This window comes from Mus pahari, chromosome 2 (assembly GCF_900095145.1).
Source record: "Mus pahari chromosome 2, PAHARI_EIJ_v1.1, whole genome shotgun sequence".
Lineage (NCBI taxonomy): Eukaryota > Metazoa > Chordata > Mammalia > Rodentia > Muridae > Mus > Mus pahari.
The window spans coordinates 68,777,994-68,804,583 of NC_034591.1; the positions used below are offsets into that span (position 1 = coordinate 68,777,994).

The following is a 26,590-nucleotide window of genomic DNA, read 5'->3' on the forward strand; positions in this document are numbered from 1 at the left end:
CACTTCTACCCCAGCATCAGTATGCTGGGAGTTTTGCTTGATTGATAGTTGTTTTTATTTTATTGATAGTAATTTTGCAGATAGTTATTAGCATATGCATATATACACTAAACATTATGTATATTCCTATATATACACACACACACAATATATATATATATATATGCTTTTATATATATATTGATAAACTGCATTCATAAACTGTAGTTAGCATTTTCCTTTCCTGTGTTTTAATTTTCTTGGCATTAATAATCATTTGCTTAGTTTTCCAAATACACTACCTAACTACTGTTCAAAATTGAAATCCTTGCCAATTTTCTCCATCAACTTTTAAGGTACTTATTTAAACCTGTCAACTTTATTTTCTTAAAGATGCCCCTCCGGAGCCTCTTACTTGGCCAGTACACACCTAAGTTCTCTGGGCCTGGTTGTCCCTTCTTGGACATTATTACTCTTACCTTCTGGGCTGACCTTTTAGGGCCTGGATTACATCCCTTTCTCTTTTGTTCTTTGTTTCATTGTCAGAGTGGCAGTATGACTTTTTATACTCTTAGGAAACACTTGAGGCAGGTTGAATTTGTGAAACTTTGTATCAGGAAGTCATAAAATTATATAACTGCTTTACACTTGATAAGGCAAAGGATTTTCAGCTGTAAATTTTTAAAGGGATTATTCTTTGTCTCCTGTCTTTAGATGTGGTCAGTGAGCAACTCTGATTCCTAAATCTTGGTCTGTACTTCTCCCTCTCTGTTTGGTCCCAGTGTCCGGAACTTTCACAAGTTTATTAGTCTCTTTTGCTAGGTGCTTAGTGTTGCATTTTTCAGCAACTTCATAGTTGTTAGTTCTAGAATATACCCAGCTCTCATTCTCTCATTGTTTCCTCTCCTCATTTTGTGTTCTCTCTTTCTCTCTAGAGCTCCACCTTCTTTAGATGCCCATGAATCTGTTCCCCACATTTCTGTTTCTGCTACTGTGCTTCTCTACTTCATGTGTGAATTTTATTGAATCTTAGGCTACGACAATTTGTCAAATTCAAGCACAACAAAATTGCTGAGTTTCTACTAGAAAACTTACTGTTAAATTTAATTATACTTTGTGTAAGGCATCTTAGAAGAGTTCCCTCTAGCCTCTTGCAAATGCTGATAGTATTGTGAACTCAGACTAACCCCAGAGACATTATATTCTAGCTTTGATATGTGTCTGTTGGTTAGCCAATAATTTGTTTTCAAGTAGAGCTTATAGCTAGTAATAAAAAGAAAAATAACGCATAGTGAGTACTAATAATCTTTCATGGCATCATGCATCTATTCACTAATAATTTTTTTGATTATTTGTGCTGTGTAAGACACTATATGAGACCCTGTAGGAGTGTAAATTCTTAATATTTGAGAGATGTAACATGAAGGAGGCAAACAGAATCTTCAGGGGACTGATAGAGTAGTGCCCCTTATCCATCTGGTTTCATTCTAGGTCCCTGGGAGATAGGTGCCCAAACCTCAAGTTCTAGAACCCTTTATATACCTTTAAAAACAAAACAAAAACAAACAAACTATATGTACAAATTTAATGCCTTTGCATTATAAGCATTTATCATGCGTTGTAATTGTTACTTTTGTAATTACTTTCAGGAAACTATTACATATTTCTTTTTTCACCTTTTTGTGGCTCTTTGTTCTTACCATAGATCTTAGCAACCTTATCGCAGAATGCATGCTTTCCCTGGGAAACCAAAATGATCACTTTTCATGTAAAATATTTCATAGCTTCTCTTTGGTGCTTCTATCATTTTCCCTGCCATTTGGGACCATTATTACATTAAAGAAGGATTGAACTCATGCATATTTGGCCTGGCTCTGTGTGTGTGTGCGTGCGCACGCACGCATGTGTGTATATTTATCTGGGAAATACATATAGTGAGTCCAGTAAACAAACACTTCATGTCTCTGATAGAACTGAACTGAATGGTGCAAGAATTCAGTACTCAATGCAAACAGTGTCGGTTTTATTTTGAAGGCAATTTTTTCCATGAGGATTTTTCCATTTGGTAACTTCAGCACGGTTGATTATAGGGAACTAAAACCACAAATAAAGAGGAGTGCTTTTGTAAGTGATGAAAACCATACTTTCTCTTTGTCTGGTCAGGTATTTTTATTTAAAACAGTTGGGGAAATAGGAACTCTATTTCAGAATATGGATTCAGTTTGGATCATGGCTTCATTTAATAATCACTATTATGGACTAAATATGACTCTCTACAGCTCAGATGTTGAAGTCCTAACCCAAATGTGATAGTTTAAGGAAATAAGCCCTAGGGTATGGGGCTTCATGAGTAGGATTAATACCTTTATGAAGGTGACCCGAGATAGCTCTCAGCCTCGTTGTACACTATGAGAGCAATGAGAAGTCAGCAGACTGCAACCTCAAAAAGATGCCTCCACTAAATCACACTGGTACCTTTATGTCATCACTCCACCACGTAACTGTAGGAAACAAATAAAAGACTGTGGTATGGGATCTCCCTTTTATCAGCAGTTGTATATTCTGTGGTTTCAGTTGATCTGTGGGATCAACTGCCATCTGAAAACAAATAGCATACGCCAATGACAAGATATTTTATTATGATTGTTGTGTTATTAATCACTCTCAATTTGTTACTATGCCTAATTTATAAGCTGCATCATAGATGTGTGTTTGTAGAATTTATAGATCTCAGTACTATTTGGTTTGAGCATATGCTAAGCATCTTGTCTTCTTATAATGTACACCCCATGGCTCCTGTGCTTTGTTATAGCCGTTTAAGCTGGAGAAACAATTATTATAGTATATGTTTTTGAGTTATGTACAGCTACCTGTAAGTTGGAGTGGCTTTAGTGCACACTAAGAAAGCATTATGAGGAACACAAAAACCTATTACTTTGCTGCTGAAAGTGGTGAATTTGCTGGGAAATACAGAGAAAACCTAGTGCTTTGTTAGCGTGAGGTTAAAGTTTTTGTGAACAGAAATTTTACTGATAAATCCTAGAAAGGAGAGCTGAAGTATGCTTTCTACACAGGGGGACCCAAGAAGGTTTGGCAAAAGTGAAAGCTAAAGGACTTGAATTTCCAAACCTGCATACACAGAGACAGGCTCAAGGTGTGTGAGTATGACCTACGCCTGTAGAGACCTCTGCAGAATCTCAAGGGAGCCAGTCTAAACTAGACTGAGACATGTCCTGCCTGTCTCCTCTTGTCAGATTAAGACAGATTACTGGAAAAATAAACTAAACCCCAGTTACTACAGTGTATTAAGAGTTCGGTGCTCCAGCAAAACTGCCATGATGACTGCAAAACAAACAAGAACCTAGAATAATCTAAGTTATAATCCGTATGACAGTCGGTAGAAATGAACGAGGCATGGGGTTAGGTCTGACAGGGACATTGAACTGTCTGTTTTAATATACTGAAAAAGAAGTAAAGACTCAACAAAAAGAGGCCAGGAGAACCAAATGTTAAGTTTAGATTGGAAAAGTACTATATCAGAAACTGCAGGTGCATTGATTAGGTTCACTAGTCAATGTGAGGAGTCAGAGTAAACATGAAGATCAATAAAATGCCTTTATTCCTGTAGAGAGGACAAAGTGGCTAGGAGAAAGAGCTTCAGAAGCTTGTGGGACAGTGTTAATAATAACATTCCAGTTTGACCTGGGATAGAAATTACAGCGATGGAAAAAAGGGCCAGGAAAAGTATTTGAGGAAGTGCAGCACCGTGGTTTGGTTAAGGAACTCACAGGAGGGTTCCTGTCAAATACACAGAGCACAGTGAACCCTGTCTTTCCCATAGTGAGCAACCTATGAAACCAGGACAGAATCCATGGCTCAGCTGTTTGCAGACTGACAGATAACTAGAAAGGCACTAAACCTGTGCTGACTTGAGCTGGTCACCTGTGTGCAGAGGTGGAGTGAATATTCCTTCCCCTGAACTCGGAACAGCTCAAAACCAAGCCAGGTAGGCAATCATCATTGGAATGCCTGAAGAAAATACTTAAGCTGTGACTTGAAAAACTGGGAAGGTTTTGATAGAATTTTAATCAAAACTCTCCCTCACAGAGCCCTGTGTTGAAGCAGTGGTCTTCATTGGGTGGCACTGTTTTGGGAGATTCTGGATTCTTTAGGAGGTAGGTCATTGAAGGGCATGTTTTTCTTCAAAGAAGGTTGCACCAGCTCTTCAATCCTTTGAGTGCCCCTGGATTCTTTCTGCCATGAGACAAACACACTCCTTTTGCATTGGTAGTCACTCTTTAAGGCCAAAGTAAAGAAGCCAACAGACTAACTGAACCCTCTGAAACTGTAAGACCAAATAAGTGATTCCTTTCAGGAACTGTTCCCTTATTTATTTTAGTCACAGCAAAATCTCCCAATATAAACAGGAAATTAGTACCAGAGAAGTTAGGTTGTTAGTGTCATCCTTTAGAACTGTTTTGTGGGAGAAAGTCAGAGTGTAGAGACAGTCTAGAATGCTATAATCTGAACGTAGTGGGTAGGTAATTCTAGGTAGAGCTCAGAAGCCAGGGTGCAGATAAAAATACAGATAAGAAAGGTTGCCTCATAAGATTACAGAAATGGGGACACTACCAAGAATTGGACTAAAACCCATTCATATTACTTGCTGAAATAAATACTTTGTATTTTATCCGTGTTCTAAGACTTTGAGTGAAGTAGGATTTAAAAGTGATAGACTAATTAAAATTTGGAGGAAATTTCAGGACAAAGTAATAGTCTGTTGCATTATGATTTCTGGCTTCTTTGTTGACCTTAGAGTGAGAATTGAAGCAGGAAGCTCAGTTTAAAGATCAGAAAAAGTTTCAGGTTTTGCAGAAAAGCCATTGTAAGGTTTCAGCTAAGGAGGTCACCATTTCTAAAGCAACCAGCTTAAAAAGAGGTAAAGTAATTGAATGATGTGTGAAAAAGCCTTATGACTTCTCAGGAATTGGCCAGATTGACCCCTTGAATGATTAGGGTGTGAAGGTTTCAAACGCGTTAAAAAGTTGAGGAGAAAGCTCTAAGTGTTCTTGCTCATACAGGGTCACCTGGGGAGGTGCTTTGGTGGGTTTAGCTGCCCAGGCATTGCAAACCCGATGCAGTTCTTGTCCAGAAGCACCCAGCCACTGCGCAGGCTGGCAACAGACCTTGGCATTGTTGATGCTGGTGTACTCAGTGCAGAGATACAGGAGGCCTCCATCCGACGCCAAAGGGAGACCTGGGGAGGCCAGGCGGTGTGTAGTAAAGTTGGAATCCTGTGGGCAGCCCGGAGAGGGCCGTATGTGAAGTTGTGGGGATATTTAGGCTGCAGTGGAGTTGTCAAGGTGTTTTAGATACTGAAACATGGAAGTTCTGGCAAAAGCCTCAGATAACAGGTGGCACCAACCAGAAGAGAAGCGGTGTGGACTGCAAGCAAGCTTAGCCATAGAGACTGGGCCTCCCACACCACTTAGAGCTCATGCATGATTCATGCTGGACATAGATCCCAGGCAGAGTCTGCCTGCTGGACTTTAGTCTTCTTTGGTCTGATCATTCCCAGCTCATCTTCCAGTCTCCCTTTTTGTAATGGGAGTTCACAGTTCAGAGTTTGTCTTGAGTCTCAAAAGAGACTTTCAAACATTTTTAGCATTGTGTGAACTGTCGAGACTTTGAGGGACTGACTCTTGGTGATGAACTAAATGCATTTTGCATTATGAGATGGAGAGCCAAGAACAGAATGCTGTGGTGTGAATAGGAAGCGTCTCCCTTGGACTCATGTGTTTGAAAGCTTGCTCCTCTGTTGGTGGTAGTGTATAAAAATTTAGTATAAATTTTAGGAGGTTGGACCTAGCTAGAGGAAGTAGGTCACTGGGGGCCTGCTTTTGAAGGTGGAACCTGGTCTTAGGTCCTTCTAGTCTCTTATTTTCTGTCCACCATGAGGACAGGAAATAGATAGATACCTCTTCTGCCACATGCAACCATGGGCCCTCTTAGACCATGAATAAAATTAATCCTTCCCTTTAAACTATTTCCCCCAGGGATTTTGGTCATAGCTTTGCAAAAGCCACTAAATGGCTTTTATTCTGATCCTCAGCAGCAGTGCAAGGTTCTGTCCACGTGTCATCCTCTCCCTGCTTCTAGCCCTCCCATCATTCCTTCCTCCTCTACTTCTTCACATTCTCACCCTCCCTCCTCTCCACCACCTTTTGGTGATCTCCTGTTCTCCAGTCCTCTGGAAACGTTTGGCAATGGTGTTGACATGGTTATACAATTCCTAAAGCTGAAAATCCTAAAGGAAAGAAGGGTCTTTTGTCTTTATTTGGAAAAATTCTTTCCAAGAGGCTGGGGCAAACCTCATTAAATCTTGTTTTCTGTGTTGTCTCAATGCTTGAACATGAGTCTGGTTGTAGGAAATATATGTCACAAGGGAATAAATAAAGCTCTACCTTTTTATTTCAGACTTAGAAAAGGAGACCGGGAAGAAATCCTTTAAAGTCGATCATACACATACTTTATAAAATGCAGTGTACTGAAATACTGGTGGAGCACTACTTAAGACCTGTACTGGCCTGTGGGTAGCATATTTGTAGTATAGATCTGAATGGCATATGAACATTTTGAAGAACTTAGTAATTTCTTATAGTGCTAAACATATAGCAGTGTTACTCTTTCATTATTTACTTGGCAGACATACAGTTTACATTCACGAATAGAAGTATAAATAAACATGAAAAGTTAGAAACAAAAATCAGAGAACAGTCAGGGAAAAATAAGAGCTTGTTGTATGGATGGGTGTTAATGGTTGTTATTTAAAGGTCCTGGTAACCAATACAGTAAATTGTTTAAAGAAAGAAAAATAAGGGCATATGTGGGAAGATCTATTATAAAAGTGAATAAAGAGGCCATCCTTCTGTTTTATCTGAAAGATGAATATGTTCAGTATCTTAATACTCTTATAATTTTGCTATATATATACATATATATGTGTATATATATATATATATATATATAAAATCTATCAAAGTATATACTTTGTATATGTAGTACATTTAAAATTTAGAGAACTTTAAAAGGTAAATGACTGCAAAAGCATATTGTAAATTGGTATTATTTCTTGAAAATACCAATTTATAACCATACTCATAAAAAATAGTCTCTGATATAGAAATCCTATGACCAGAAATTTTACCTATAGAGTACTCATAAAACCACACAACAATCATAATAACATAAATAGTTGGAAACAACGTAAATGTTTCATAGAAATTGGATAAATAGTATGTTTGGATAATCTTCATATTAAAGTATTGTTTCTTCATGTATGCAAAAATCTTCAGAGGCTCTACAGAAGAAGTATTGGGGCTGAAGAGGGGTCCTGTGATTTCAGAGCATCAGTTGCTCTTGCAGAGGAATGAGTTCCCAGCACCTAACCTACATAGTGGCCCACAACTACCCATAACTCTCAACTCCAAGGATCCAATGCTGCCTTCTGTCCTCAACAGGCACCAGCCACATGGTGCACATATATCTACATAGGAAGACATTCACACATATACAGTAAATACATCTTTTAAAAAATGAAGTATATGTGTTGCTGTTGGATACATGGTGATTAGGGAAGTATACAGTGATGCTGTACCTCAAACACATATGATGTACATAGAGAAGCATAGCTGCTGTGGTAGATAGATTGACTTTTGTGATCTTAGAAGAGAGAGAAGTACCTGAAACGGAGTATCAGTCCACACTTTCAAATGGCCACATAAAGCTGCTTTTATTACTTACTGCTGGCAAAACTTACTTGAATTGATATGAGGATTTTTTGTTTTGTTTGTTTTTGTTTTTTTAATCTTTATCCACTTAATTGTGAATATTTTTAATTTTTGCTACAGTTAATGTACTAACATGTTTTCTTATATAAAGAATAATTAATGATTAACCATATCTACAAGGAAAAACTATTACTAAACATATTGGTAAATCTGACTAAAATAGTTAAATGATGAAAATTAGAGATGGTGATATCTAGATGTTTCCAGACTCAGTTGATATGCAAGATTTTATTTATAGAATAAAAATAATATTATGCCTATACAATTTTTAAAATTCTCTAAATGAACTCAAAGTTGTTAATCTGTTACAAGGAAGAAAATGAAGAGAAAGTAAATCTTCAGTTCAGAATTGTTCCATAAAGTTACTTAGTTGGGGTCACTGGTAGAAGATAACCATTATGTTCTGGTGCATAGAGGTAATTCAACTGAATCTTAAGGCAAAATGTCAGGAAAAGAATTAAGATTGTTGCACACAACCAGTCAAAGCTAAAACTTAAGAAATCCTTTCACAGTGCCTTTTCCAAGGCACATTAACATTCAGGAAGAAGTCTGTGAGAAGATCTCAAACCTTCACACAAAACCAGTAAGTTAATGAGGGAGGAAACAGAACAGCTTGCAGGTTCCTTAGAACTGGGAAGTGTGGTGACTGCCATGAGACTTATACTGTGGAAGATTGTATGTGGCTGCCTCATCTTTGTCTCTCTTTAGGGAAAAATATACATTTTTCTTTAATAACAATATTTGTAGAAGATAACAGTAGAAAACATTTCTGTAAAAACTATTCTACTTCAGTAGTATAAACAGTTAAACACACCGCTTCTGTCATAACCTTGTAAAATAATTCATGGGAGTAAATATATAGTTTGAAAACTATAGTTAAGCTACATTGAAATGCTATATATATTTTTTTTGACTGAAAATACATTATTGAGAATCTTTGATATACCAAACTGCATCCTAATTCTTGGCGATTCAGCTAGGAACAAGACAGGCATGATTTCTGCACTTCTCAGAATTTAACAGGAAACTGTTTTGAATAAAGTCACAGTATTATATGTGTTTGACAGAGTTATAGAGTACTATGGATGGATGGATATATCGAGAGAGAGAGAGAGAGAGAGAGAGAGAGAGAGAGAGAGAGAGAGAGAGAGAGAGAGAGAGAGAGAGAGAGAGAGAGAGAGAGAGAGAGAGAGAGAAGATTGAGATTCATTCTAATTATAGCAGCCAGTGAGGTTGAAAATTTGCTTCTGCAAGATGAGTGAATTAGCTGTGCAAAGGTGAGCAAAGTGGTCTTATACAAATGGTGGTAAAGAGGAGAGGATTTGTCTCCAGACTAAGGAAGGATTGGGTGGTTAAAGCTACAAAGGTGGCTGTAGATTGAATCCAGCAATGTATTAAAAGGGTTAATAGCCTTAAAATTTACATTTAAATTACTTCCTTATGGGTCATTGCCATAGTTTGGATCGGTAATGACCCTCCCAAAAGTTCCCAACACATGATGGGAGGTGACAAAACCTTTAAGAAGTAGGGCCTCATAGGAGATTTTTATTGAGGCATGCGCTCAAAAGTTCTGTTAGATGCCTTGGTCTCTTTTTCTCTTGCCCTGGCTATGAAGTAAACAGCTCTGCCCTGTCATGGGCTTCTGCTATGGTGTGCCATTACTGGCCCAAGGCAATGAGTCAATCAGTCGGATATGAAAACTTCAAAACCGTGAGTCAAATAGCCATTTTCTCTTTTAAGTTGCTTGTCTCAAGTATTCGTGGCAGTAAGAGGAAGCTATCAGTTATAAATAGGCTGCATTGATAGTCAAGATATGACTATAGCCAGGTAGAAGGGAACTAATGAAATAATTGAAGGGTGGGGTTGGCTCATTCTTTTGTCTAAGTTTCTGCTTCTACTGTCTCTAGGCTTGTGTGTGTTTGTTAGTCTCATGCTTTTTCCCTAGCTATTTGTTTTTTCCTCCTCTTCCTCCTCCTCCTCCTCTTCTTCCTCTTCTTCCTCCTCTTCCTTTTTAACTCAGATACTTTGCTGGTCTTCTCATAGGAATCTTGAAAGGAATAAAAACAGTAAAAAAGTTATCAATCTATATTCTGTCATCTTTTTGTGTATTGAATTTCATTTATGAACTTAGTTTAAATATTTTTATGTTGCTGTAATGATGCTACATACTTTATAGTGTCTTGCGGTTGACAGCTCAGGAAACCTCATATATTTTTAAATGTACCTTTTAGTTTTCTACATTTTTCTATTTTAGTTCATTTTGTAACAAATCCTATTGGAATATCTACTTTTCCTTTCTTAATAATTTAAAAAGTATTGTCATCTTTTCTTATATTAGTGATTCTTAGTACAAAATTTGTCTTCAATATATTTGAAATGACTTATGTAGTATAATCTTATGACTTCCTCGTATCTGAACATCTTACTTTACCTTTAAGTGGCTATTACTCTATTTAGGGAAAGTATTGATTTTTCTCTATTGCTCTGTTGTGTAGTCACTCTGGAAATTCTCATAATGAAGTAGCCATTGATTGGCATATTTTAATTACAGTGTAATTGCCTGATTTCTATTTGGGTTTTCCTTTATTCATGTATTCACTAATTTCTTATCTGATTTTTATCTCATCAGAAATGCAGCAAGTTTTGGAAAACCTTACAGAGCTGCCCTCATCTACAGGAGCAGAAGAAATAGACCTAATTTTCCTCAAGGGGATTATGGAGAATCCTATTGTGAAGTCACTTGCTAAGGTATACTAGTTTGTTCATAAGATTATTGAATTAATTTGAAAATGCTTTTATGGAAATCTTTTTAGTGTTCCCCACTTTGGAATTGAGTTGATACACCTTTCTGCATAGTTAGCAAATGACACTTGTCCCATGATATGTAAAGATAAGGTTTATTGCCTTTATTCTACCAATGGAGACAAATGACTCTTAGCTTTTGTCCCATTACCTTAAAGTTTAGATTTTTCTTGCATAACCCTGATATTTTAAATGTATTTTCTTAATCAACTTGGGAGCAAAATTACTCATTTTTACAACCATATTCATGGTTTTGTTTGATTTCTCTTACAACTTCCTGATATTTGCTTTGATCATAGAGCATGTTTCACACCTGCTGGCCCATGCTCAGAGTTGTTCTCAGTGTTTTTGGTCCCAGAGAGCCAGGCTGGTGGTCCCCAGCCGCTCTGCCCACTCTGCTCTGTGGACCCACCTTCTCCTCCTCTTTGCTTTGTACTGATAGAGTGCTGCTCTCACCTGTGGGGCGGTTTGGTTTTGCTTTCCTTTTCATCACTTTTTGTGTTTTAAGGATTCTAAAACCATACCTTATCTACTAGTAAAAATGAATTAATGTGGCTCATTCTTCACATGATGAGGTCATGTGGTAACAAGTCATGTTCATATTGTATATACTTAATATTGCTGTGTTTTGATGATACCCAGGAGTACTTCAGCATCCAGCTTGCCCTATGGCTTACTGTGTTGAGGTCAGCTTAGGGCCAATTGAAGTAAGGAGGGTATTTAGTCTCATCTATAAAAGGTTTGCCTTGGGCTCCTGTGTTCAGCAGGCCTTTTACCCTTCCCTTGATCTTACGCTGTTGATTGCCACTTTTTATTGTCCTTGATCTCACGTTTAAGGCTTTTAGGTAGATTTAGAAATTTTAATAACATGTAAGACATTTTATAGCATGCTTGTAGTTTCCAAAGGTCTTTAACATACATTAGAGTAAATGACAGAGATAAGGGTTAGGACAGGTGTTCTAACCTTGTCTTTAACTGCCTTGCTCTGTTTATGTCAACATTGGGTGCTAGTGTTTATGTGTATTTATTCTCAACAACTTCTGGAAGTGAAAAGTGGGTTGGTTTGTGTCACCTATGATGGGCTCTCAGAGGATTATCAGATCACTACTCTTAGAAGTCGAAATGGTTAGTTTACTGTGGAACACGTAAGGAGCAACTGTATTCTCTTTGATTAAAAATACTGGGCAGATAACTCAGGAGGGTGAAATGCTGTGCCAGTGTGAGAACCTGAATTCAAATCCTCAGATCCCACCTAAAGCCTGTGTGTGTGTGTGTGTGTGTGTGTGTGTGTGTGTGTGTGTGTGTGTGTGTGTGTTCATTCCCAGTGCTTCTGTAGAGAGATAGGCAATAAAGTCATAAATCCTCAAACCTTGTTGGCCTACGACCCTGCCATAAGAAGCAGCAAAAACCAGAGAGACTCTGTTTCAAGTAAGGTGAAAGGCCAGGACTGGTACCTAGGCAGTTCCTACACTTCCTCTATGGCATAGTGGGTGTATCTCTCTCTCTTTCTTGTCTGTTTTTTTTCTTTCACATACAGTACACGTACGCAAAAGATGAAAAAAAGAATCAATAATGTCCAACATTCAAGCAAATTTTTAATAAATAAAAATGTAGTGATAACCCAGGCGGTGGTGGCACACACCTTTAATCCCAGCACTTGGGAGGCAGAGGCAGGCAGATTTCTGAGTTCGAGGCCAGCCTGGTCTACAGAGTGAGTTCCAGGACAGCCAGGGCTACACAGAGAAACCCTGTCTCGAAAAAATAAAAAAATAATAATAATAAAAAAATAATAATAATGTAGTGGTAAATACTCCTATAGCATAAAGAAATTGCCAAATCTAATTGACATGTTAACACTCAAATACAGTATTTGAAATGATCTCATTTGATGGATATAAGTATTAGGAGACTAAATACAGAAGGAAAGAATTGCCAATTTTGAAAATAGATGAACAGAAAAATCCCAGGTGAAACTCACAGAAAGTCAAATCAAAATATAGGACAGAGGTGCGAGGTACACACAAGATCGTGTGTGTGTGCTTTTTGTCCCGGACAAGGATAGGGAGGAAATAGAAATGGTTTTAAATGTGCTAAGTACTTGAAAATAAATGAGTGTTAGGTTAAACCCAGGATAAATGTGTTACTGAGGTGCCTATAGAACACAGCACAGTGTATTGTGGCTACCAGGTTCTCCCAGCATCTGTCAGCACCGCAGGTATGTGCTACAGAACCATACCTGCTGGCATACCTCGACACTTACCCTAAGCCTCTGCAACCCCCCGAGCTCCCTTCTCTTCTGCCTGCTTTCATCTCTGTAACTCAGCCATTTTGGCTACATGGCTCTTGGTCTCTGTCTCCTGGTCTCCTACCTCTCTTGGCTGCTGGTCCCTTCTCTTGTCCTGCTCTCTCTTTTCCTCTGGCCCATTTCAGTCTGGACCCTTCGTATCTACAATATTCCTTCTACTCAACAGTACCTTGGAGCAGTCAGGTCCTTGTTTTTTCATATATTGAGTGACATAAACTGAGCAATTCAAGAGGTGAGAAAAAAAAATCTAGGTCTTAAAACTTAAATGCAAAGTAAAATCTTTAAAGCAAATAGAGGAGGAAAGAAAGACAGTAAGAAAAAATGAGTGATAATAAAGCAAGAACCCTGAAATGTCTAATGAGGATTTGAGATTACCCTTTAAGGTAACAAAGGGAAGCATCAACACCCCTTTCCAGAAAAAACAGCCTGCACATACTAAGTAAGATACTTTGTGCAGACCAAAAAGTTAATCTTCATTTAATCTAAAAGTGTTTAAGAGAAAGAAAGTTTTTCTGACGGAATGACAGAGGAAAAGAACTGTTTGTGAATAAGTATAAAATGTGCTTTTAAGATGATGTACGGTCATAAGCATTTATACCATACTGCTTATGAGTATGAGTCTGATGGGCTCCAAAGTCAGGATAGACGTAGGTGGACTGGCCCACACCTGGAAACCAGAGTCAGAGCCATAAATACCATGCCTGAGTTGGGGTTTCTATTGCTATAAATACTAACCAGAAGTGATTGGAGAGGAAGGGTTATTTATTTCATCTTCTACTTGAGGCAACAGTCCATCCCTGAAGGAAGTCAGGATAGGAACCTGCAGACGAGAACGGAAGCAGAAGCTGGGGAGACTGCTTTGCTGGTTTCTTCCTCCTGGCTTTCTCAGCCTGCTTCTTAACCTGGGCCCACTTGCCAAGGGGTAGTAAGTACCATGCAGTGTGGGCCGAGCCCTCCCTATCAATCATTCGTCAAGGAAATGCCCCACAAGCTTGCCTCCTGGCCAATCTTATGGAGGCATTCTTTTCATTGAGGTTCCTTCCTCCAAGATGATTCTAGTTTGTGTTGAATTGACAATAAACTAGTAAGGACAGCTAGTAACAAACTGTGAGTGAAGGAAGAAATGACAGTAGTTAGAACTGAATGAAGAAATGAAGATGCATGATGAAAACGTGTCACAAAGCAGAACTTAAAGGCACGCCTGTGTCAGAGAATAACAATACCCAAGTGAGCAAGTGTAACACAAAATATACAGAAGTGGCAATAAAAAATTGGTGTAAATGGTGAAGAAAAATAATACAATGTATGATGATATGTTGATAAAGTCAGTATACCTTCAACTAAATACAAATTACTGCCTGAGTGGAGAGGGAGGACACCACATCAAAGCCACAGACAGACATTGTTGCAAGGATGAGACTCAACTGTTAAGAGCACTGACTGCTCTTCTAGACCTGGGATTGATTCCAGGCATATAGATGGTGGCTCACAGCATTCTGTAACTACAGCTCCAGGGATCTGTTGCTCTCTTCTGACCTCCCTGGGCATGAGGCATGGATGTGGACATGGACACAATACACGCAGGCAAAAATACCCACACATATAAAGTAAACATTTCTTTTAATTGTAAACAGTTTGGTGACAATGTGAAAACTTAAGTGAAACTTATTTCTTAAAAGAGAAGCCTCATATAAGATAGAACTTCAGAAGCTCTAGCTTGTTTTCAAGTTAAAACTATAGTACAGAATTAGCTCCAGATCTCTCTACCGTAAATCCTACCAAACACTTAATGAAAAAATAATATTAATTTTACATAATTTCTTCCAGAAAAAGGCAAAGGAAGAAAATACTAGTGTTTTGCTATTTTGATAAAACTATAGAGTTGTATTCCTGACAAACATAGGTTTAGAATTCCTTTTGTTTTAAAATATTTTATTTTACATGCATGAGTGTTAAGTCTGCATGTATGTCTGCATCTCATGCATACCTCATGCCCAAGGAGACCAGAAAGGGTTTTGAATCCCCTGGAAGTGGAGTTATAGACATTTGTGAGCTGTGAATTGAGCCTAGGTCTTCAGGAAAAGCAGACAGTGGGATTAACAGCTGAGTCATCTCTCTTGTCCTACTTTTAAAATTCTTAAGAATATATTAGTGGTTATAACAGACAAAAACAGTAATAACTCATTATTCAACAGTCTTAGTTTTTAAAAGTCAAGATCATTCACTTTATACTTGCCTGGTTCCTGTGGTTACTGCATGTTATTCATTCACATCTGAGGGTTCGAAGCTAAGAACCATAGATACGAAAGACCATGCAACATTTGCCTTACTGGGTCTGGGCTACTGTAGGCAGTAATTTGAGGATGTAAACCTTATCTGTTCCCATTCTAGCTCTCAAATAATTGACACAAGACAATTAAATTTATTAACAAGCTTTAAGCACTATGACTGGGTAGATATCTATCTACTCTAAGCCCCAGGCTATCTACTTCCTAGCAACAGGTCCTGTACCTTCAGTTGAGTCTTTCTTGGTCATCTGCTCATCATGATCTTCCTGGACCCTCTGCATCATGGTCTCTCTCCATGTGGTCTCTCTACCTGTTTTCTCATGGTCCTTCTACTTCTCTTTGTCCGGGACCCCTGGGGCTGGGATCAGAAGCCTTACCTTCTCTGCCCAGTCACAGGCTGATCAGCTCTTTATTAACCAGTCAGAGATAATTGCATTCTTTATACAGCATTGTACAGGAGATAGTTCAGTAGTAGCAGATGGACCGTAGATATAGATGGACAGTGGTTGTGCCCAGACTGTAACCAGGTCTCTGGACACAGAAATCAGCAACTACTGAATATACAGTACACAAGACCAACCCCCAACAGGTTAATTCACGGAGTATAATCTTTTCTAGCAAATTTTATGACTTTATTTTTCTTTGTGTTGAATAGTATTTCATTATATGTGTGTACCACATGTTCATTATCCATTCCTCTGTTGAAGGCCTCTTAGGTTGTTTTCCTTTTCTGGATGTTATGAATAGGGCAGCAATAAGCATGGCTAAGCAAATCTTGGGGGCGGATAGGATGATGAGTCCTTTGGGCAGATGCCAAAGTATTACAGTTACCTAATATGGTAGATTTCTTTTTTGTCTTTTGAGGTTTCTCCATACTGATTTCCAGAGTGGCTGCACCAATTGGCAGTTCTACCAGGAGTGAATGACGGTTCCTCCTGCCATCTTTTCAGGGTTTGTTGTTAGCTTTCTTGTTGTTCTCACTGTACTGAGTGCGGTGAGATGAAATCTCAAAGTTGTTTTAATTTGCATTTCCCTAATATTTCTTAGGCATTTTTGTTTTTTCTGTTGAGAACTCTGTTTAGATTCCTAGCCTATTTATACTGGGCTGTTTGTTTCCTTGATTCTGTGGTGGTGGTGGTGGTGGTGGTTGCTGCTGTCGTTGTTTGTATATTCTGAATATTAATTTTCTTAGTGCTGTTAAGTTTAATGAGATCCCAGTTGCTGATTGTTGGCCACTATTCCTGGACAAGTGGAAACCTGTTCAGAAAGTTCTTTCCTACACCTCTATCTTATAGAGTACTGTCTGGTTTCCTCTAGGATTTTCTGTTTCAGGTTTGTTTGTTTGTTTGTTTGTTTGTTTGTTTGTTTCTTTCTTTCTTTCTTTCTTTCTTTCTTTCCTATGTACAAACACATTTTATTCTTTGAGATTATAACATAATTACATCATTCTTTTTATCCTCCCAGCCCCTTATGTATGCCTACTCTCTCTAATTCAAATTCATGGCCTCTCTTTTCTAAAAAAATTATTATATGTTGTTACATTCCAAAATAAATACACACAGCCTACTCAGTCTATACAGTACTACTTATATGTATATATTCTGGTCTGCCCATTTGGTATGGAATAATAAATTGGTGTTCATTCTGCTGGGGAAGGCAGTTTCTCCCACTCTCAGCATCCCTTAATTGCCTGCAGTTCTTTATTTAAGTTCAAATAAGATAATTGTTACTTTTGTCAAGTCTTAGAATGCTTTCTGACTATATTAATGTATGTCTATAAAACCAACGCTCAATTCCTCACAGATATCTCAAACAGTATGTGCTGTGTGGCTCCATCTTTGTAGCATGTACATGTACACTCTATTTCAGGTTTCACACTGAGGCTTGGATCTCAGTTTTTGTGATGTGATAGCTAGGGTCCTCTTTCCTTCTTTTGCATGTGACACTTGGCCTCCCAGTAGCATTTGGAGAAGAGGCTGTCTGTTTTCCTTTGCATGGTTTTTGTCCTTAATGTCAAATATCAAATGGCTGTGGTGATGAGAGCTCATGTTGGTTTTCTGTGTTATTCCAGGTCTCTATGTGGATATGGTGTGCCAGTACCATGTAGTTGTATTGCTGTAGCTCTACACTGTATTTTAAAGTCTGAGATAGCAATCCTCCAGCATTGCTGTTGCTCAGGATTATTTTGGCTATATGGGGTACTTTCTGATTCCATGCAAGTTGTAGTTAAGTTTTGTTGTTGTTGTTGTTGTTTTCCTGTTTCTGTGAAGACTGTTTTGGGTGTTTGGTATTGCTTTGAATCTGTTTATGGATTTTGATAGAATGGTTTTTTCACAACATTAATTTTACCATTTTATGAGCATGGGTTCTCTTTCCATCTTCTAGTTTCTTTCTTCAGAGATGTGAAGTTTATATTATAGAGGCCATTAACCTTCCTGGTTAGCTTTATTCCTAGGTATTTTATTGGTCTTGCTGAGATTGTAAATGGGAGTGTGGCTATGATACCTTTTTCACTGTGTTTGTTTTTGGTGTAGAAAAGCTACTGGTTTTTATAAGTTTACTTTTACCCTGCCATATTGTTGAAGTTGTTAATTGTTGCCAGAAGTTTTCTGGTGGAATTTTGGGGATTTGTTATACATAGTGTTATTCACATGCAAGGAGGGTAGTCTGGCTTCTTATTTTCATATTTGTAACCCTGTAATCTCTTTCTCTTACCTTTTTGCCCTGGCTGTTGCTTCAGGCACTATATATTGAAAAGGAGTGGGGTAATGTTTGCTGAAGGTTTGTCATATATAGATTTTACTATGCGGAGGCATGTTTCACAGCCCTACTGTGCAGAGGCATGTTTCACAGCCCTACTGTGCGGAGGCATGTTTCACAGCCCTACTCTCTAGGACTTTCTATCTTTAAAGCATCTTGGATGTTGTCAGAGGCCTTTTCTGCTTCTATTGAGATGATCCTTTTTTTATAGGTTCTGCTACAGGTCTATTGGTCTCTCTGGTTTAACTTTGATATTTTGGATAAATCAAGAAATTTAAGTTTTTAAAATCAGATTTTTCAACTTAATGGAGTACAGGTTTTTAGAGTATTCCCATATATTATTTATATGTGTCTTGGGTGAATGTTGTAATGAGTCCCTATTAATTGCTGATTTTGTTAATTTAGATAATTTCTTCCTTTGTTTTGGTTAGTTGGGACAGGGTCTCTGTTGATCATGATTATTTTCTCTCAGAATTAATTGATTCTTTATTTTCTTTACTTCTATTTCATTAATTTCTGCTTTAATTTTTATTATTTCTTATAATATGCTATGTTTTGGCTTATTTTGGATTTCTTTCTTGGTTTCTTCATTGACCCATTCATCATTCAGTAGTGAGTTACCTCATCTCCATCAGTTTATATACTGACTAGAGCTTTGTGTGCTGTCAATGTTGAGTTTCATTCCATAATGCTTGGATAAGATATGTGGAATTATTTTCATTTTTCTGTTTGTTAAGGTTTGTTTTATGTCCCAGCACATGATGTGCTTCTGAGTAGATTGTTTATTCTTTGGAATTTAGGTGGAACATCTTGTAGATAGCTGCTGATTTCATTTGATATAAGGTATTTAATTCTAAGGTTCCTCTTTATTTTTTTTTATTCAAAGGCATATCTCCTGGAGAAAGTGTGGTGTTAAATTGACCAAAAATTATTGGATTTGTGTTAATCTGTGTCTTTAATTAATTCCATTAGTGTGCTTTTTATGAAATCAGGTATGTCAGAGTTCGTTGCGTGTATGTTGGGCATTGTGATATTTTCTTTAAGTAATGATCCCTTGATTAGGATTCAGTACCCTTTTTTTCCCTGCTTAGTTTTATTTCGAAATCTTATTTTGTCAGATATTAGGATGACAGTGCTTACTTGCTTCTTGATTCCATTTGTTTGGAATAACTTTTCTGTCCATTCACATTAAGGTGGTGCCTTGTCTTTAAAGCTAAGTTTCCTATAGATAATATGTGAAGTTATTTTTAAATGTGTTTGTTAATTGTGGTCATCATGTTGCTGGTTTGTTTGTTTATTTTGATGTTAAAGGACTAACAAGTTTGAGAGACACTCTGTATTGGTTTTTTGTTGTTTGTTTTTATTGTTTTATTTGACCTGGGAATGTGGACTTCTCTCTTTGGTTATGTGTTTGGTGTGATAATCTCACTGTCCTTAAATTGGGTCAGTGCTGGAGATGCCAAGTTAAGCTGTTGGATGAGTTGTTTCTTCGGACCAGGGAAAGATGGCTCCCATAGCCCAGAATTGGAGCTAGGCTGTGACTGCAGAGAGGGAGGGCAGCAGGCAGAAGGAAAGACTGGAGGGGAAAGGAGCTTCTCTCCAGTCAGAGGTGGCTCTCAGAGAAAGCAGCTCTGAGGGCCACAGATCTAGAAGGAGACCCTGGGTGTAGAGATGGTGGGGTAGGAACGCTCAGGAGATGAGAAAGGGAGGAAGTCAGTTCCCCAGCAGAGGTGTCTCAGGAACAGTGAAGGTTCCTGGGCAGTCTGGAATAAGTCTTCTGGGGTGCCAGATGGTGGTAGGTTGGGGAAGGGCAGAGAAAGGGAAGGATGAAGTCAACCATGTCTCTTAATTACTTTTCTGTTGCCTTGAAGACACCATGACCAAAGCAACTTAGAGAAGAGAGAGTAGATTGGGATTTACAGTTACAGTGGGTGAATCTGTGGCCATCATGGCAGAGAGCATGGCAGCAGGCAGGCAGATGAGGTACTGAAGCAGCAGCCTGAGAGCTTACATCTGATCCACAAACAGGAGGCAGAGAGGGAGGCAGGGAGGCAGGGAGGCAGGGAGGGAGGGAAGGGAGGGAGGGAGAGAGAGAGAGAGAGAGAGAGAGAGAGAGAGAACGAACACACAGGAGCCTGAGAGTTAACCGAGAATGGGATGGACTTTTGAAACTCAAAGTTCACCCAGAGTGATGCGCCTCTTCCAGCACGGCTATACCTCCTCTAATCCTTCCAAAACAGTTCCTCCAATTGGGGCCCAAACATTAAATATATGAATGCATACACTTCTGCGTTCTGATGCAGACCACCACACCAGGACAGAACACCTAACAAAGAGGATTATTGGGGTCCTGGGAATAGAACTAGGGTTGTGGCATATACAGCCTCTATTTTAAAATCCAGTTTTCTCTTCTGACATGCCAGGCTAACTTATCCATGAGCATACAGAGATTTCTAGTTTCCATTTCCCATCTCCCTATAGAGTGCTAGGATTATAAACTTGTGCAACATCCAAGGGAGATGTTGATAGTGTGTGAAGAAAATGCCCACTATACCTTTATCTCAAAATGTCTATCAGCTGAAGACTGCTCCGGCTGAGACTAGTTAACCCCTCCTCTTTAATTCAGCCACACTCCATAGACTCTGCCTCCCTTTTCAGCTGAGGAGCAAACCCTGACTCTGTGTGCATTCAGAGCATCAGAGCAACTCCTTTCCTCTACAGGTTGCCTTTGGTCATGGTGTTTCATCAGAGCAATGTTAACCTTAACTAATACACCATCTAATGATGTTAAAACTTGTAAGCTGATTTACTGATAATCCTTTAGGTTTTTTTTTTTTAACAATGCTTTATAGATTTATAAGTTTTCTGTGTTTTTTGAAGTTTATTCGAATGTTTTATTTTTGGTGCTTTTATGAATGTTTTCTTAAGTTTCATTTTCAGATTTCCTTCCTAGCATATAGAACTAGTGATGTAATCTGCAACCTTATTAAACTTGTTAGTTTAATAGTTTTTACTGTACCTCCTTGGGATCTTCTGAATATGAGACCGTGACATATGTGAATAAAAATAGCTTTGGCCCTTTTCCCCTCCATTCTGAATCTCTTGTATTCCTTGATTTACTGCCCTGACTAGAGCATCCCAGCACAGTACCCTGAATGGAAGAGTGCTACTGCTTTGCTGGGTCTCTCAGTGGGCAGCATCTAGTCTCACTGACAGATGTAATGGATTGTGGGCCTGTGTTGTGTATGATTCTGTATCGCAACCTCAAGACTCCGGTGTTCTGTATAAAGTTAATAATGTCATGTTTCTCTTTGTGAATATACTGTAGTATTTTTCTAGGTCAGGTTTCTGGTAGATTTTTTTTATATGGCCTTTCTGTTATAAATTATGCTATTATGTATAATCCTTCTGTGTCTCATACATATTTATATATCTTTAGGACAATTTTTTAGAAAAATCCTTTAATTTTGTAGGAGTTGATTAAATCCTAAAATTTGCTCACGTGTGTTTTGACTAGAAAAGTGTATGAGAATGCCTTTTCCCTGTGTGCTCACAGCTCGGTCTAGTACAGGGATGCTGAGAAGAAAAGGGACATTTTTGGATAGTTTTAGTTTGTACTCTTTTGCACATAATTGTGTATCTGTTCATTTCTTTAGAATTTTTAGTTTTCCTTCCTGTGAATTATTTTGTTCATATTCTTAATTAGTTGGTCAGTTTGTAAAAGGCCTTTATATAAAGAGAATTTAGCCTTTTTACCAATAAAAGGCTTGTGTCTTGACGTTGCTGAGTCTTTATCAGAAGTGCTTTAATACTTAATTACATAAAATTAGACATGTTTTGCATGTGACTTGAAACTCCTTGATCTTGTGTCATATGTAGAAAGTTATTTCCAATCCTAAGATAATAAGATACCTATGTGTTTTTCCCTGAATACCACAGTGTTTAAAGCAACCTTGCTTCTCTTAAAAATTAAAAATGGCAAATACCCTTTTGTGGTGACTGGCATCTGTGTGGCCCTAATTCTGCAGCTCCCTATGCAGTGGCACTGGAATGCTCTGTGATAAAACTTACCTAATAACATTTGAGCTCCATCTGGATAGTGAGGTGAAATGTCTGGTTTTCCTTAGGACTTTCCATTCCAGCTAGTATGCTCCTCCTTTGTGTGGACCCATGCTCTTGTTTGCTGTCAACATGCAAAACAGGATGGGAATGGAACTCTACCTGCCTTGTTTCCACTCTCAGCCAGTCTTATTCTGGGTGTTGGTAGACTTGTCTTGTATTTGGGAGTTTAGATCCTTAGATAAAAGAGAAACAATTTTTACCCCAGCTAAATTCATTTCCCATTTATGTACCTTTTCTGCAAAATATTTAATAAGGAATGGCTACATACTTAGCCCTGTTGTAAGATAATAAAATCAAAGTTTAGGTGTGAGCCTTGCTTTTTAATGACAAAGGCAAGGTCACAGACACTAACACTGGTGCCTTACTAATACTATTATTTTTAGTAACTATATTAAAAAAAAGTCTGTCTGCAAGTATGCAAGGACAGTACTTGATTAAAAGAGCGAAAAGTTGTGTAAGAAATTCTCAGCTCATTTTTCTAAGGTGCACATGGAGACTAGGATCTATAGAACAACCCAGACAAACCCAAAAGTTCCTTCATATCACAGACTGTGTTTATGGAAATAAAGACTCTCAGTATAAAATATAGACATTCTCAAGGAAGGGTTTTAGTCACATTGTGGCTAGTCATTTTAAGAATGCTAGGCCACAGTTTTGTAGATCCCAGACCTCTCCATCATCGGTTGTGGTCTGTGCTTCCCTGCTTGTGACAGGTGAGATGCATTTTTATTAAGTTATCCTGGCTTTCAGTACTGCCTTTTCTGAAAGAAAAACTCATTTGCCCCTTTAATTGTTTTTCTTTTCTTTTTTAATACAGGCTCTATGCACTATTATGGCCCTTGTTGCTTACCTGGAATTTGCTGTGTAGACCAGGCTGGCTTCAAACTCAGAGAGATCCATGGGGATGTGCTCCGTGAGCACCTGCTCTTAACTGGTTTCCTGTGACTCTGTTAGTTTGATGAATTAAGTTCAAGTTGGCACTTAGCTTCTGAAAATTGCTGAATAAATTGATGTTAAAGTAATTAAGAGGTTCCAAGTTTTTTACAATGCCTCAGAACTTTAATAACTCTATGTTATAACATTTGGGCCTGTATTTCTGTTCTCAGAGAAATAAAATTGATCTTTTAAAACCATTTGATGGACTCTGATGTCTCCAGCTCGTGTCAGACTCACTGTATAGCTAAGAATGGCTTGGACTCCTGGTCCTCCTGCTTCCTCCTCCCAAGTGTCTCTATCACAGATATGCCACCATGCCTGGCTGTGAAATTGATCTTGAATATATTTTAGAAATCGTTTCTCCATATTAAAGCGACTAGCCATAATTTCACTAAAACCCTTGAGAATTTACATACTTTATACTTAGAGTCTTTATTTCCAGAAACACCGTCTGTGATATGAAGGAACTTTTGGGTATGTTTGGGTGTCTTCCAGTTGTACCCCCTGGAGACACTCCCTTGTCTGCCTTTAGCTTTAATCACTTTCCCACTTAGCGTCACCTGATTAGTAGTCAGGTGGAAGAGGGAGGGAAATATCCAAATCAGTGATCTTCTCTGAACTGAAGGTCTGAATTGAAGCAGTTTACACACAGCCTTAGATATGGTAATCACGTGACTTACACAGGTCACACTTAAAACTTTTGACTTGGTGCCTGAACACAGGTATCTGTGTCCTAGAGAAATGGGGTCTTTACAGCTCTTCTAAGAAGCAAAGCATTTAAATCAGAGGGCCGAGGTAGGACTCTGAAGCCGTGGAGTGCCAGTCACCCACGGGAAGGGATGTTCTGAACTAACAGCCCAGCTGCCCTGCTAGAGCATGCTTCTTAGAGCAGCAGTCAGCAGAAGCTTCCAAGCTTTGGAAAACTGAAGGGGTCCCCAGGCACACATTGTTGCATTTTCTCTAGTCTTTGTAAATTGTTTCATAACCAGATTCAAATAGAATTGTCTATTTAAGTCACAGTAGGTCTTTTGACTTCCCTCATTATGTTTAATCAAGTCTGCTGCTTTATCAGTGTTTGATAACTTTCAAGATGTTTTCTTCTGAAGTCTATCTTAAAATCTCTTCCATTTAAGAGCTTACTTTGCTGGGTGTGCTGGTTCACATAAGTGTCCCCACTACTCACAATCCTGAGGCAGAAAGAGACCTTGAGCCCAGAGTTCAAGGTCAGTCTGGGCAACATAGAAAGGGGAATTTACCTGTCTCTCTTGGGGAAAAAATCATTTTGGTAAATCACCTTGAAAAAATAAAAAAAGCATAACGCAAACAAAATGACCATCATTTACAAGTTACAGATGTTCTGCTTGGATTCTCGGGGGGGTCTACACTGCCTGGTGATACATACAACATGAAAAACAGCACAGCAGGATGGTACTGGACATGGGGATTTCTAGTCAGCACTTACAGAAATGGTTTATAAAGCATTAGTGTGATCTGTCATCCTTATGAATTAAGTCTTAGTAATTAGTTGTTCCCTTTCTTTAGAATTAGTAAGCCACTATTTGTCAAAAGAAAATGTGAAGGATGGAGGCTGTGTAACCTTCCTGGGTTTGAATTAGAATTCCACTTTACTCCTAAACCAGTGTTCTAAAATGTCTGAGTCAGAAATAGTGTGGGCACATTGAAAGAAAAGACTGTGGGTTTGGTTTTCCTTTGTTTTGTTGTTTTGTCAAGGAACATACATTGAGGGAGCTATCCTCCTAATCGAAGTATGAGATGTCAGACCTGCTCGAGAACTACCTCCTCTGAATTGATGTTTTATTTAATTTTCATTGCTAGGTATTAAACCCAAATGCATTAAGAAAGGATATTACTACTGTACTGTATCCCTAGCCTAGATTCTTCAACATGAAAAATAGTAGCTTCAGGGCTCTAAATGGTGCTCTTTGTTTGTTTGGTGTGTGTGTGTGTGTGTGTGTGTGTGTGTGTGTATGTGTGTATGTATGTGTGTGTGTGTGTATGTGTGTGTATGTATGTGTGTATGTATGTGTGTGTATATGTATGTGTGTGTGTATGTATGTGTGTGTGTGTGTGTGTGTGTCCATCTGAATGTCTAGATTTTGTTTTCGAGATGAAACTTCTTTGTAGCACAAGCACTGGCTTCAAACAACCAACCTGCCCTCGTAGATTCCCCAGGACTGGGATTAAAGAGATAGACCTGATTTACTTCCTCTTTTAAATCATTTAAAAATATTTACATGAATAATGATTATATTTTTATTCTTTTTTATACTTAATCATTTGCTTTAATAAAACATAATAGTATGCAGAGTTCAAACCTCTATTAGATACCTCATTGGTAAGTAGAGGATATCACATGATCTTTATATAACATCTGTCCTATTCCTTTTTTTAAGCAGTAATTATAAAAATGAGTATTTCACAGTTTAGAGACTAAAGTTGTCATATTTTATAGTTTATTTATAAAATCCGTCTATTGCCTGTGATTAAAATATTAAATATGGCTTTAGTAAATTAAACCTCTAATTTTTTTTCTTACATTTGTGTGTACATGTAGACATGCCTCAGTGCTTGTGTGGAGGTCAGAGGACACGTTTCAGGAGTCAGTTCACTCCTGCTGTGTTGGTCCCAGTGATAAAACTTAGGCTGTCAGGCTTGGCAGCCAGTACTTGTAGCCCAGCTAACGACCTTGCCTACCCTCTAAGTAATGTCTTTTAAAACTAAGAAATTATAAACCAGTGTAATATCAGCTAGAACAAAACCCATCAGTTAATCCCCTCTTGTCTTTTCAGGCTCATGAGAGACTTGAAGATTCAAAATTAGAAGCTGTCAGTGACAATAACTTGGAATTAGTGAATGAAATTCTTGAAGATATCACTCCTCTGATTAGTGTGGATGAAAATGTGGCAGAACTAGTTGGGATACTCAAGGAGCCTCACTTCCAGGTAACCTGTCCATGCCCTCTTCCCACAGCTTTCTCCTTGAGAAGCTAACTTCCACACTGAAGTCATTGAGTACTATTTGGGGCCTGTTTTTAAGTTCTAGCTTAGGTTTTCTAATATCCTGAGGCTAAAGGAATGTGAACACACATACATGGCTATGTACAGCCCAGAAATACACAGTATTTGTCACAGAAAGAAATAACCTTGGCTTTTCCTTGGTGTCATCAGTTAACCCTGACTCAGACATCCTCCTAGGAAAAGCTCTCCTCACTGTGACAGTGTCACACCATGGCAGATACATGGAAGTCAAAGAAACCTGGGCATCTGTTCTCCCTTTTATCATGTGGATCCCTGAGGCTGAACTCAGGTCATCAGGGTTTGTGGCAGGAGCTTTTACCCTCTGATCCATCTGGGTGGCCATTTTTCTTCATTAATATCACTGTTTCTTGTTCCGCTTTTATTCTAGTATGGAACGTTTTAAAAATTGTTTCAGCCCTAGAACTAAAGGAAGCAAATTCACCTAAGAGGAGTAGAAGGCAGGAAATAATCAAACTTAGGGCTGAAATCAACCAAGTGGAAACAAAAAGA

The 26,590-nt window shown here is 38.3% G+C and overlaps 1 protein-coding gene across 5 annotated transcripts in view; it reads left to right on the forward strand.

Annotated features, from left to right (window-relative positions):
* Nucleotides 1-26,590, forward strand: part of Mpp6 (membrane palmitoylated protein 6) — an 86,838-nt gene that overhangs the window by 21,449 nt on the left and 38,799 nt on the right. For all 5 annotated transcript variants that reach the window (XM_021189920.2, XM_029534954.1, XM_021189921.2 and 2 more), the window contains exons 2-3: nucleotides 10,459-10,577; nucleotides 25,853-26,005. In XM_021189920.2, coding sequence (XP_021045579.1) covers nucleotides 10,461-10,577; nucleotides 25,853-26,005 — 270 coding nt within the window. In that variant the 5' untranslated portion in view covers nucleotides 10,459-10,460. The remainder of the gene's footprint in view (nucleotides 1-10,458; nucleotides 10,578-25,852; nucleotides 26,006-26,590) is intronic.